The 13,761-nt window shown below is 39.6% G+C and overlaps 1 protein-coding gene across 1 annotated transcript in view; it reads right to left on the reverse strand.

Annotated features, from left to right (window-relative positions):
• rbfox3a (RNA binding fox-1 homolog 3a) overlaps positions 1 to 13,761 on the reverse strand; it is a 555,532-nt gene that overhangs the window by 28,417 nt on the left and 513,354 nt on the right. The window contains exon 8 of the mRNA XM_029527245.1: positions 2,785 to 2,838. Coding sequence (XP_029383105.1) covers positions 2,785 to 2,838 — 54 coding nt within the window. The remainder of the gene's footprint in view (positions 1 to 2,784; positions 2,839 to 13,761) is intronic.

The following is a 13,761-nucleotide window of genomic DNA, read 5'->3' on the forward strand; positions in this document are numbered from 1 at the left end:
CAACTCAAAATCAAATATATACATTTATAAATATTTAGAGATACTGGATTTCACTTTTTCTTCAGGTGAATCTGGATCTAATATTTTTGCTAATTTATATTTTTACATTATATACATTAAAATTTTTTCAAGATGTGCCAGAATGTGCGCTGAGACAGCTGGTTAGCCATAGATGAAATGGAGCTGTGTGTGAGCCGAACAGGTCACACACCCAGCAGCTTCATGAACGCAGCAGGTTGTCTTGTTATGGATTGGCCTTTGTCTTGTAGACAGACAGGATGATGGACAGACCCTTGTGCTTTGGGTCTGCTCTGTCACTGCTGAGTTTATGGTATGGAGACAGAAAATGAGCTCCATTTGATATGCCTGGCAGACACGACCGTTGGACAAAGAGCCAATCCTTTTAACCCATGTATCCTGGGCCGGTCTTCTCTCTGTAATTGCTTCGCTGAGATAATATGTGTGAATGGCACTGGATGCCGTGATCCTATATGCATATACAGGATTCACTGCCTTCTGCTGATCACAAATAACACACAGGCCTGCGCTGGATGAGCAGCAGATAAAAAATACATTTAACGATGTGAAGTAGGAGCAAAATTAATCCTTCTGACATTCTTTTAACATGTATGGGTGTGTTGACTGCACTTCACCCTGCATGCAGATGCTCTGCTTCTTTTCATGTGTGAATAATTCTGGTCTGCGGTTCTGAGGAGTGAGATATGACCAGACAGGCGCAGAATGTAAAGCCTGCTGAAGGAGAAAGAGTGCATATGGAAGGAAACAGTGGGAGGGCTACCAAGGCAGGATGCTGTCTTGGTAGCTACGTGTCCTTTTCTGTGTTACTTTTTAATGATCACGCTGAATCAAAAGCTGGTTATCCTGTGAGCCCCATAGCTACAAATGTTAATCTATGACTTCTGCATCTAAATAAGTAGGAACCACTTTGTTGTTGCTTGCTGGTGTCATGAATATGCTGTGAAAACCATTAAGTTGAAGAATGTTAGAACATATAGATGGAGAGTTAAATGAAAAGTCGTCATGAAGCGTCTCAGTGAATTGGTGTTATTGGAAATTTGTATGATGATGAATTACCTTAAACTTTTTTTGGTGGTGAATGTGGGAGAGTCAAACAATTTGATATGTTTCCTGCAATATCTCCCATAGGTTTTCAGCTGGACTGTGATCTGAAGGCCATGGTGCATGATTCACATCATCCTGATTGAAATTCAAATGTGCCGCGTGCCTTACGTGAGTAGTGATTAAGAATCAGCGTAAAGGCTTTGGCAGTAGGCATATAGGAATTTATTTGTCCCCAGTTGACATTCTCAGACACTTTCTCTCTGCTCAGTCATGTGGCTACCCTTTATCCACAAAAAGCAAAGGTACCTACCTGGAGGCACTGCACCAACGTTTATGTAGCCTTTTTATTCAAAAGAGCTAATCTTCAACATATGATCTATTTGATATGGCTGCACCCAAAGTTACAATTTGGTCTGTTAGCTCAGGGACAGCAAAAAAAGAGAAAGAAAAGAACAAGGAAACTTGCTTCAGCCACATAAATAACAAAATTAAAGCTGATATTAGTTAACACATAAATTTCCTCTTTTTCAACGCTTCTTTTCTCTGGAACTTTGATTGTGTACTGTTAAAGTATCGCATTCATACACACAGGCCCAACTGCAGTAGTATGGGTGCACTTCTGCATAGAATGAGATATAAAATGGATTCGAAAGAGATTCACAAGATAAAGCAGTGAAAACATTCAAAATTATTTCATTTCATTTGTATTCAATCAAAATGAGCTAGATTTAATTTTGTGTATTTCTCTGTTCACATATGAAGCAATGAAATATGCTTTAAAAGATCTGGAATTGCCTGATGATGCTTCCTAACAGAAGACATTCAGTCTATCATTGCTATTTTCTCTTTTGTAACTAGAGGTATTAGTTTTTTTTTCGTGTATTGAGCTTTTAGCTCAATACAGCATTAGCATTTAGCATTAGCATTAGCATTTATATTGCTAAATGCTATTGAATATATAACACAGTCAAACCCTTTAACACACAATCTAGGAAACTACAACCTCTAAATTATACATTTTATACATTTGAATCTTGATATTTCCATTTTATGTAATATTTAAATATTTTATATTTCCAAAAAGCATCAGTGCTGACATTTCAGAGTTTTTTTATGTTGCACTCCCTCCTGTATAAATAAAGCATTGTCAGCTGCAGCTTATTAGATGTAGATATTAATAGCACAACATGAGGTTGTGGTGCAACCTGCTTTTAATTTAGTGATGTGTAAATCTGCAACCACATCATAATGATGCAACAGTTGGTGCAACTGGCTCCACCACTGTAAATCTGACCTCAACTCCATTTTATCCGTATTTTCTTAGTGGCCTATATTAGCATATTGTTGATTCCTCCTTTTTTTTATCTGAATAGTTTGGGAAGCTAACCAGGTAAGACAGTGTGTGTCTGCAGATTGTGTGACTCCTGTCATCATTAAGATAAGTGGGAGCGATTCAATGTATGTCACAGTGTATGACAGTACAGTGAGGTGTAAAAGCTGCCTGGAGGCAAGTGTCACTGATAGGTCCATAATTACTATAAGGGAGGGGAGAGAGAGAACGAGAGAGAACTGCAGAAACAGTGAGAGGAGAAGAGGACGACAAGAGAGAAGGAGGCCAGGGGACAAATACAGTCAGCTAGAAAATGTGTGTGAGAGAGGAAGATGAGTGTGTTCATGAAGGCATGGTTGCAGTACACTTACCTTGGAGCCTCGCTCGTTAAAAATAATCTCCACGTCTAAAATCTTGCCAAATTGCTGTCAAAGACAGCAAGGGAGGGCAGAGGGAGGATGAGGGAAAAAAACAGAGAGAAGAAGAAGACAATAATTAGAACATGGTGACCTGCACCGTTTGGTGCTATTCTCATATATTTGTATGTATGAGAAAAAAAGAGCTCAATAGAACACAACACCCCGCCCACTGCTGTGCTGAAAAAGTCAAGCAGTCAAAGTTCTGAATTAGCACACTTCTCTTCACCCCACAATGGGATTAATAAAATATCCATTTAGTCTTAATGCTGTTTAATGCTGTGTTTGCTTTGTTGTGGTAATAAAGAGGTAGTGCATATGCATGTGTGTTGTGGACGAGGGCTATGCAGCGTTAATGAACATTATGATGGTGGATGCAGACGCCATAGAAGTGAAATGTCTCAGCATGCACTACTGATCTTAATGATGCCCATCATCTTGCTTTCCCCCTCCCAAGCTAAAAAATAAAATAAATAAATAAATAAATACATTTAAATAAATAAAAAAACAAAACAAGCAAAAAAAAGGAAGAAATAAGAAAGAGGGACTATTTCTAAGCCTCTAATTTATAACAGGAAGTGGGCTTTGGGAGGCTGGGGTGCAAGCGGCTTGAGGGACAGTCCGTGATAAACCATAGGTTTGTTTATCTGCTCATGGTGCAGACCATCATAACAATTACCTGCCAAAGCCCTCTCTCACCAGGCAGTGCCTATATGTTTTCCTCTGATCCGGATCTAATGGCCTTAATTGGTTCCATGCTTCACTTTAATTGGCTGTTTACGTAGAGTGGTGCTGGTGACGACGCCTTCCAGCACACTGATGCTAAGCGCTAAATGTGGGACTGTCATACGGGTTTACACAGGATGAGAGATCTGCCTTATAGCATAGCGTTTAACACAGGAAACACACCCTTATCCTTTTTTCGTCATCCTCACCCTGGACTGGACTGGCCCGTAGAGATACTTTAATGACCAGAGGAAAGCTCAGCAGAATTTCATCGTATTGTTTTTGTGTAATATTCACAGGTCTCCAGATCTCGAGTCTTTGCACTAGCTTCTGGTTACTTACATATTTTAATTCAAATTTGTGTTGTCTATGAGGCATTAAATAGTCTCGGGCCAAAAAATATTTATGAAATGTTTAATATATGTGGGCCTAATGGGCCTATAGGACCTGCAGGAGCTGGGTTATTTAGTTAGTTAGTAAGGCCTACAGATTAATCCAAACAAAACATGCTCTGTTCTCCACTGGGTTCATTTAGCTTTTTAATCTTGCGCTTCAATTATATATTATCTGTGTTTCATTCTGTCTCTTTATTGTGATTTTTACCTCTGTTTTATGTTTGTTTTTTAACTGTTAAGCATGTTAAATGACCTCTGTGTAGGATTATGTGCTATACAACAAAACTTGCCTCGTCTAATGACAAGAAATGCATATAAATGAATGAACATTCATTTATATGCAAATGAAAAAAAAAATTGTGTTGGAACTGTGGAGCATCATAGGCAGATGGTCAGTAAATATATCTATATCTGTTTAGATATAGATATTTAAAAATATTAACCTTTTATAATCTGTAGTACGTTAACATGATACCCACAAGTAGCATGGGTGATAGTATGGAACAATAGCGCTTTTCCAAATTACCACTGATCCACAACAGATGCAGAGGCCTTTACCGCTTTTCAGCTTGATTACTGGATACACTGATGCTGAATGTGTGGCAGAGCTGACACATGAGACACAATACAGGATCAGACATTGGCCTTATGGCTTTTAAACATGAGAAACGCTGCTGTAGGAGAACCGTTTTTCTTTTTCAGGCTTAAACTTTGTCTTTGGGTTTTAGCAGCTATTCACTGCTGCTGCTCAGCTCAATTGCGTTACCCTAAACTTGCAACTCTGCACTGGCTAGCTTTAGTGTTACGCTGCTCTCAGAGACTACAGCCCCTCAGATGTCAAATGCATACATGCAAAGCCATTTGTTTCTTTTAAATTGCTTCTTAAACCATAAAAAAAAAATCTTCAATAATGTCTGTTATTCATAAAGATAATCCTATTTATTTGTATCTTATTCATTTCGTTGTTTTAACTTTTCCTGTGCCTTTTATTCGCCCTGTCTGATTTTATTTCTTCCGTAAAGCACCCCTTAACAGCGTGAAGAAAAGTGCCACATAAATAAAGTTTATCATCATTCAATCATTAATTTCTTAAGTCTGCTTTACCACTGCTGCTGTGGAGAGCCAAGTCAGTGTCTTCTGAAACAGCATCCCTATGGTATTTGTAAAAGACCTCTGTTGCTACGGTTACAATAATAAACACGAACTGAATAGCAGTGCTTCTACAATAACAGTGATGACTCAGAAAAGATGCTGGTGTGGGTTAAAATGAGCACTGGTTAATTTTGTGTGACGCTCATAGATAATAGAAAAATCAAAATTGAACAACCGACCAATGTTGACCTTTAATCTGTCATTTCGTTGACCAGTTCATCTACTTTGTTGCATTATCAACTACATCATTGCACTTTTCGCCCCGTCATAATAACTATGACAACACAACAGTGAGGTCACATTGACATACTGACAGAAGACCCATGGCCTTGTTGTCACGGTTTTTCATCCCATGACTTCTGTTACTGCAAAAAACAGGATTGCGTTTCTACATAGCTGAAACTAACATGAACATCAGATCATAAATTAATACAAATGTATCCAGAAATTCAGGTAATTCCCTGGGGTTCACTTGCTTTTTCATGCCACTGTATAAATATTGTATGCATTGATAAATGCTGCATCCTTAATTATCGACAAGAGTACAAATGATGAATATTAAATCAGTGTGCTTTCAAAAGCTTTTAGTCTTCACACAATGTCTGTCTGTATCTAAGGGTCTGATTATTCTGATGATACCCATCTTTAATAGTATGAGGTCAGACTACAAGATGAAGGCTAAACTACTGCAACGAAGAGGAAAAAACCATAGGCACATAAACACACAGACACACACTATTAACAGTTTAGCACCTCTTTGAAACTGGTTTTAAATAATGGATGCACGTGTTTCCCCTTTAGTCCGTCTCCTTACCTGCTGTTAATTTAAACCCTTTTCATTTCTCTATTATTACAATTATTTGCATTTTTATTTTCTATAAATGGAGAGGAAAGTTTTGTATTTCTTTCCTTCATGCACAATGATGATTCTCAGAAAGCACACATTTGAAATGTATTTAATTGCAAAATTAATCAGCTTGAGTGTATAAACAAAGTTCCAGCTATCAGGACCACAGTTCTCTAGATGCTCAAATGGAGCCTGTGCTGCAGGAACGCAGATGAACTCATGACTATGTGATCTAACCTTGCCAGACAGTATGGTAATGCTCAGCCTTGTGCTCCCACATAACTGGACCTTGAATCAAGTAGTTTATTTCAATAAATAAATAAACATGGAGCAGGCAGCAGTGCAAACGCAAGGTCACAGCCCCAGGATCAGCCCTGAAGATGAAAAAGTCCACCAGCAAAACACGCGTCAGGCCATATACATGTTGGACATGTAGGCTGTATGGTAAATAACAACACACAGACTGCGATGTAGGAGAATACATAGAAACATTAATCAGAGGTGTGAAAGGGTGAAAATTTATTTCAAACTCGAGAAAGCCTGTGACAGAGGAAGTATGTCTCAGTATCTGATTTGAGACTCAGCATAAGAGTTTCTGTCGTCAGCAGCAGCAAGGAAAAATTTATCGTTAACTGGTACACAAGATGGTCAGCCTGCACTAAATAACCAGACACATTATCAATTCAAACAAAAGGAAAGTCCTCATACTTCTCTGCTCATGGTTCTATCGCCAAACACCACATGTCCTTGGACTTTCCTCCAGTTCACAGATTCACCTGCTCACTTGTTTCCCTTTGCAAATCCCCGGAAGTTTCCCTCCAACCTTCACGCTGTCTCTTGCGCTCCTACATTCACAGCAGACACAATGTGTGCTTCCCTTTGTGCTTGTCATGCTGGGGACTTGCTGCTCTTATCTTACCTGCTGCCTGTGTTTTGCACCCTGTTGTGCGTGTGTTCCCTGCTTCCTTGAGCACTTGGACTTCGTCTATTATTCTATTAAGTACCATTTTCGGCTGAGACGACACAGTCACACAACTGTGGAGAGCAATATCATCACATACAGAAATACAAAATTGTTATAGAATGGACACGATATGACACAATGGACCTTAAACATGGAGATGCAAAAGGCCCCCAGTCCTGTTACGCAGGGGCTCAAACAGACACAAAATGACTTCAGACAATGCAACTCCCATTTTCTCTTGTCATGTTGTGTCTCTATGCAATTCTTTTTCTGTATCTCTTTCTAGTTCTTTGTTGTTTGTTGTTTTGGGATCAAACAGAGGCTATAGTCTGTGACCACATTCGGTCCTGGGGTCTTTACATGCTTGGTCAACCCCATTCTGAAATCATATCATGCTTTAACTAATTCCCTCTGAGGGATTTGTTAAGAAGAGATAAAAACATCACTGTTTTTTTCAGACTGCCTTCATTTTTTTTCTGCAGTCTTCACATAATCCTCTTTTCTTAGACAGCTCAACAGAACAGTTAATCTCACATCCTGAATGCATTGACGCAACCAGAACCATGAGACTCAACAGGCAACTGTTACTCACAACTGACGGCAGTAATACAATTACACTCTTGTCTTTGAAGTATCTTTTAATTCTTTGTTCCTATTCAGTTAAAAAATATATGCCTTTAGCGCATCAATTGTAGAGGTTAACACTGCGTCCTGTCTGATATTCAGAGATAAATGGCTACAAGTCCTCTATCTTAATCCATAAGAGTGTCTTTCTTCTGCCGTCGCATATGAACAGCTGGAGAGTCCAAGCAGAAGGGGAACAGAGCATAGTACCAGCCAACTGGGGATCAGAATTTCTGGCTCGTTGCAAAAAAGATATAAAGAAAATGTACTGGATTCATGTACCAGCCAAAAACCTTGGAGTCCCTCCTCAAGTGTTAGTGAACCAACAGTAACCTGCCTCCTTTCCTCGTCTGGCAAAAATCTGTCATACAGGAATTATATACACGCACTATCTCATTATTTTGACTGTGTGCAATTCATTTTAGTAAATTATTTCTTTAACACAATTTTGGAAATTATATTTTTCCTTTAGGTGAATGTACATTTAATGTTTTTTATATAAGGTTTGGGTGCGGCTCATGAATTTGATGTGGTCACTGGATGCATTTTAAAAAACTAATAGTTGAGTAAGAAGTTTTATGAATGTGAAATGTTAGTCAGTGAAATTAAACAGTTACAAATTATGGCCATACTTATTTGTGTGCTGTTATTTTGTGTATGAGTGTGTGTGTGTTTGTGTGCGTAGGGGTCTTGGGTGGTCCTTCAGATCAGATCATTAAGAACTGGGGCAAATGAAAGTGCTCCTGCACTAAGCCTAATGAGTGGAAAAAAAGCCAACTTTAATTGTTGTCCACAACGGCTGTGTTATTTCATTAGAACTAATTACTCTGTCAGCAATACCATCGGTGAGGCAGGGCAGACCAGTGCAAATGCACACACATGCACTCGTGGAGTCACAACACAAACGCAGCTGTGTTCAGCACAATTCAATTTTGTTGATCGCTATCAATGAGCTGATGAATGAGAAAAAATTACACGATGAAGCAGCGTCAAGTTTAGTCACTGTTTTTTCATCCATTCATTCATCTTCTATTGCTTATCCGTTTCAAGGCGGGGAGGACTGGAACCAATCCCAGCTCACATTTTAGGGCCATCGCAGGGCCAACATACAGTGACAGAGAGAGACAAAGAAACACTCACACTCTCACTCAGACCTATGGACGATTTCGAGTCACCAACCTAAATAATCTAATAATATACGTCATTGGATGGTAGGAGGAAACTGAAAGGCCTGGGAACAAGACCCGCAACCTTCTTGCTGTGGGGCAACAACACAGCTGTGCTGCCCAGTCACTGTCTTTTGTCTCAATCAGACCATGTGATCAAAAGCAAGACAAATAATTAGCTTTGAATATAATCAGGTTTTTACTTTATAAACATTTGGATTGTTCAGTTACACACTAACAACCACAGAGGCAACAGCTGGTAAGTATGATGTGTGATATGATGTGAGACTTTAAGTAAAGAGGGATGCTCCGATGTATCACCTGTATCTATACATGGAGCCTAGGGGTGTGCATGCACACTGGGAAATACTATTGGTAATAGGTGAACACTCCAGAATCAAAACCATCAGGGATGCCGAGTAGATGAGGTCAAAACTTTCAAGCAGCGACAACAGTGAAACACAGATTTCCAGCAGTACTGTTAAGTTATAAACAGAGGCTGAATAGCACTTTAATCTGTTTTATTATCAACACTTCCATTATTATTATCATTTACTCCAAACATTATACACTAATGAGATTCTTGGTGTGCTTACTTCAAATTAATTCTTTTTAATGTAATTACATCTAAATGTCTTATCACGCAAAAAACTACTGTTATTGGTAGCAGTGATACAGTGTGTAATCTCTACACCAGAGATCCTGGTTTCATGTTTCCAGCAGCCGATGCTGTTTTTCTACCATCTCTCTTTTCCTTCATCTATTGCTTTCTCTCCAAGGGTTTGGCCTCTGAGGGAAGTCAACTACATTAGTTCAAATTAATGTTTTTTTTTTCCAGGGAGACAGAAAAGTGAGCATCAGCGTCAGTGAGTTTACGGATGCAGTGTTTCTCTCACAGAGGAGTGCTGCTCTTTTGAAACTCAATACATGTTGAGCACAGAAACAAATATAGCACTTTTTTTACTGGCCTGGATAATAAAAAATAATTAGCCAATATATTTAGATGTTGGTCAGTACAGTGTGTGGATAGCTTGTCTGGATGAAGTTGACCATTAAAATTACAATATTTCTTTCCAGCCCAATTACTAGGTAGCAAAATTGAAAAAATGAAGCCCCTCTGATTCGTATTAAACGCTAATCATTTAGGGGACAGGTTCCTATTAACTTTTCACTTAAAGAGGAGAAAAAATAATGCCTGAAATATACAAACTAATTCTGATTATTGTTTGTGGTTATGGCACCGATATAATCATTGAGAATCATGGCTGTCACTGTCCCCCTCTATTTCAAACACTCCAAAGTTTTAATCAACACAAAAACACTGGCATCACTGGGTGCACACAACAAAGGCAAAGCACGGGTTTTCTAACTACCCACTCAGTGCAAATCGGCCCCATTGCTGCACCGATATGCTGGTCTAAATTAGTAGGTTTTTAGATTATAATTACACCTTCCCTCCTTGGTGGCAGAGCTGGTTAGTGTGAAGCCTTATGGAATAATTGGGGAGGCAAATGAGAGTGTAACCATGAACAGGAGACATTAAAAAAATTCCCTTGCTGGGAACACTGGGCTACCTGGAATGCTGGAAGCCTCCAGAAGTGGTGATTAGGCAGGAGTAGGTGTGTCATTAAAACTCCATTAGCACAAAGCCCAATCCCTGGTGCTCACCTCAAACATGCATGCACCCACGCACACATATAATGCTGCAGATCATGTGTGTTTGTGTGTATACAGTATGTGCTTGTATGTATGTCTGCTGAGTGTCTAATGACTTACTCATCTGGACTCTCCTACCACAGGGACTGTGACCGTAAGGACCCTGTTGCAGCAGGCTCACTAAGTGCCTGCTTATTAATTAAACACAGCTTAGGCTCAGGGGACGGCAGTGGTCTTGCATATCATCTTATGAAGTTTCACTCTGTGTGGAGCTAAATGAGCAGAGGTCCTTCTGTGACTGCAGTCAGGCACTGGCAGACATTTTGGCTTGGATCCACTGGCAGACATTTTGGTTCCACGCATCAGAAATTATTACAAGAAACTTATGAAGGGCCAAAACAAACCCCAGAAAAACTGACATGTGGTCAGACTGGGACTGGTTCCCTGCTGTTTGAGTTAAGTATAAAAATCCAAATCACCCTGGGTAAATGAGTAGTGTGAATTTTCAGACCCAGGGAATTATTTGAGGTGCAGAACTAGATTACAGATTTCAGCGACATCTTGCGAATGAGAGAATTGAATCAGCGAAGTGGTGCTGTGAATGCCAATTATCATTCTACCATTAAAACCCTCTTCCCCGGCCTAGTAATTTCCTTCCAAATGTGTTTTTCTAATTATGAATTAAACTCAAATAAGCTTGGGTAATGAACCCAGTTTTATTCCTTTCCGAAGCCGTACTTTCTCTGCCTCATGTGTCTCTGCAACAGTATCCAACAATCTGGCTTTAATTCTGTGTCCTGAGCTGGATTTCTAGAGATGTTTGAGCACAACTGTGTATTATTGTGCAATTCACAAAGACAGACCTCCAGCTTGTGGCTGCATCACCTTTGATTGAACTTCTTTATATGGCTTTGCTTAACGCTCTCGTATTGCTTTTCTATTACTGCTTTTGCTGAAATGACACAGAATTCCATTTGCTATAATGCCCCAGCTATTGCCTTTGTTTGCATTGTGGTGGTAGTCTAGCAGAACCGTATTGGGAGATTGAGCCAGTTGCTCACAAGTCCCATTTTAAGTGAATGGAGGAGAAAGTCACTGGAGCCCATTGCGGTGAAGGCAGAGCCCAGATGGAATCTTGACTGCAGTGCTGCCGCCCTGCCCACAGCCATTAATCCTTAAAGGTGGGCCATTAACAGGGATAAGAGAGAGGATGTGTTAGGGTATATGCTGCATGCACGTGTGTGTGAGAGTCCGGAAAGGCTTTTACATCCTCCACTGGAAGACAGCCACCAAACACAGAAGATCAAAACTACAAAACTGCTGTTGAAGTGGAAAAAAAAAGAAAAAAAAAGTTAGGAGCTTGGTGGGAATAGAGTGCAGCCAGTGGTGCAACATTTGAAACTGTGTCTTTAAAGATGGCTTACAGCAAGGATACAGCATGGAAATTTTTATTTATAAAGTGCCAGACTGCAGCAGAAATTATATCAGGGCTCCCAACAACTGAGCACCCTGACAATAGAGACAGGGCAATCTGCCTTTAAAGAGGCAGCTGGTTGTTTGCCTTGAGCCCTAATAATCACCTCAAGACCAAGATGGACAAGCTAGCTAGACAACAGTCTAGTATGTCAGACAATACAGTTAGGGGGTTAACAGTTTGGATGTGTGAAAATAGCAAAATAAAGAGACAACTCACTATCAGTAATTAAAATGACCAATTGCTTTCAAACCAAAGATTCACACCATTGTTAGGCCTGAAGTGGATCTCTCATCTCACAGGGCACAAGAATATGAATCCACTGTCCACATTGCAATCTTTTGCCGACTAATTATGTAGATTAACATGTCATCCTGGGGTCCCTGGTGAATGGTAAAAGGTAATTGGAGTGTACTCAGGGTGTTTTTCTAATCATATCAACCATTCAAAGTGCTTCACAGTCCAAGCCAATATTAACCCATACACACACGTGAATATTGAGACATCTGGGACAATTCAGTATTTTACCTCCAGAGCCACAACTGCCGACATTACACTCAGAACTTTTCTCATCCTGCAATTGATAAAGATAAAACTGCAGATGTCTTTGCTGCCTGCCGAATAGATTTGGAATTTACTTAACAACTTACTTGACTTAATTCTGAAACAAATTTTGTTTAATAGTTTCTCATGTCCTGTTTTTGGCAGCAAATGATTGATACTTGGAGGTTTTGGTCACAAAGTCCTGTACGGTCATAGTGTCTTTAAAAGTGGATGCAGACTATTGCTCTGAAGAGATAAGAAAGTGCTGCAGAACCTTAAACCTGCATTCTATCCAATGGCCACTGGGGGCAACTCCACTGGGTGCATGCCATGTAATTGCACCATCAGTGGTTCAAACCTGACCAAGGGAACTGTGCTGCAGGTCATTCCCCTTTCTCCCTCCCTGTTTCCAGTCAGCCTCTCTGCCAATGAATGTCTGAATAAAAGGCCTAAAAAGCCCCCAAAATACATAAAAAAAGAGAATAACTTTATAATATTTGAAGCTAAAACACAAGCACTGGTGATGAAAAGGTATTGTTAACTATAGACCTACTGGTCACAATGACACCACCGCAAAACATGCAACTTGTTCTAGAATTTATGTCCCTGAAAACCTCTGTAGCAACAGACCACTAAAGCTTAAAGAAACTCTGTCAAAGGAAATCCTGATGTATCTTATGCTGCAGAAAGAAATGTGAAAATGTCTTGAGTTCATCACCCACAGACTGTATTGTCGTCATCCAACCAAAAACCTCTTCAGAAAAATCCAGACTCTGGGGCAGCAGATTCCTTTCTGCTGTGTTGTTAACACCAGGTGGGTGCTGAGCTATGAGAACACAATGAAATTATAAGTTGATCTGAATAACCACCATTACATCTGAATGGCTCATTCCCACTGTTATGGGATTTATTAAAATGTTGTTTTTGTTATGTTTAACAGAGGGTAATTAAGTAATCAGTTCATTGCTCTGCTCTTGATTAGCTGAGCATTATGTGCATTTAATATCTCTGCAGCTGGCCCCATGTTAATGCAGTGACATACAGTTCAGCCCTGTATCAAAGACTTCCACCTTTATTTTTATTGTGTATAAATCTGGCTCACTATGTAAAATATCTATCACATAAATGTTTGACAGGACTCATTGTCAAAGCTGAGAAGTCACAAACCAGATTTTTTTTTAAACTTGAATCTTGAGTGTTTTTTTTTTTTTTGCCTTTGTTACAAATTCTCAAGAAAGCTTTCTTGGACAATAAAAGTTGCTGTGACAGAGAAAAGTTTCCTGGCTCCAGTTTTCCTGAGGCTTAAGAGACTTGGATCTTCAGTCTTTGCGATCCTGTTCTGAAAAGGGCTGGATGACCCCTGAGCAATGTTGATTGTAGTGAGA

The sequence above is a fragment of the Echeneis naucrates genome, chromosome 19, assembly GCF_900963305.1.
Source record: "Echeneis naucrates chromosome 19, fEcheNa1.1, whole genome shotgun sequence".
NCBI lineage: Eukaryota > Metazoa > Chordata > Actinopteri > Carangiformes > Echeneidae > Echeneis > Echeneis naucrates.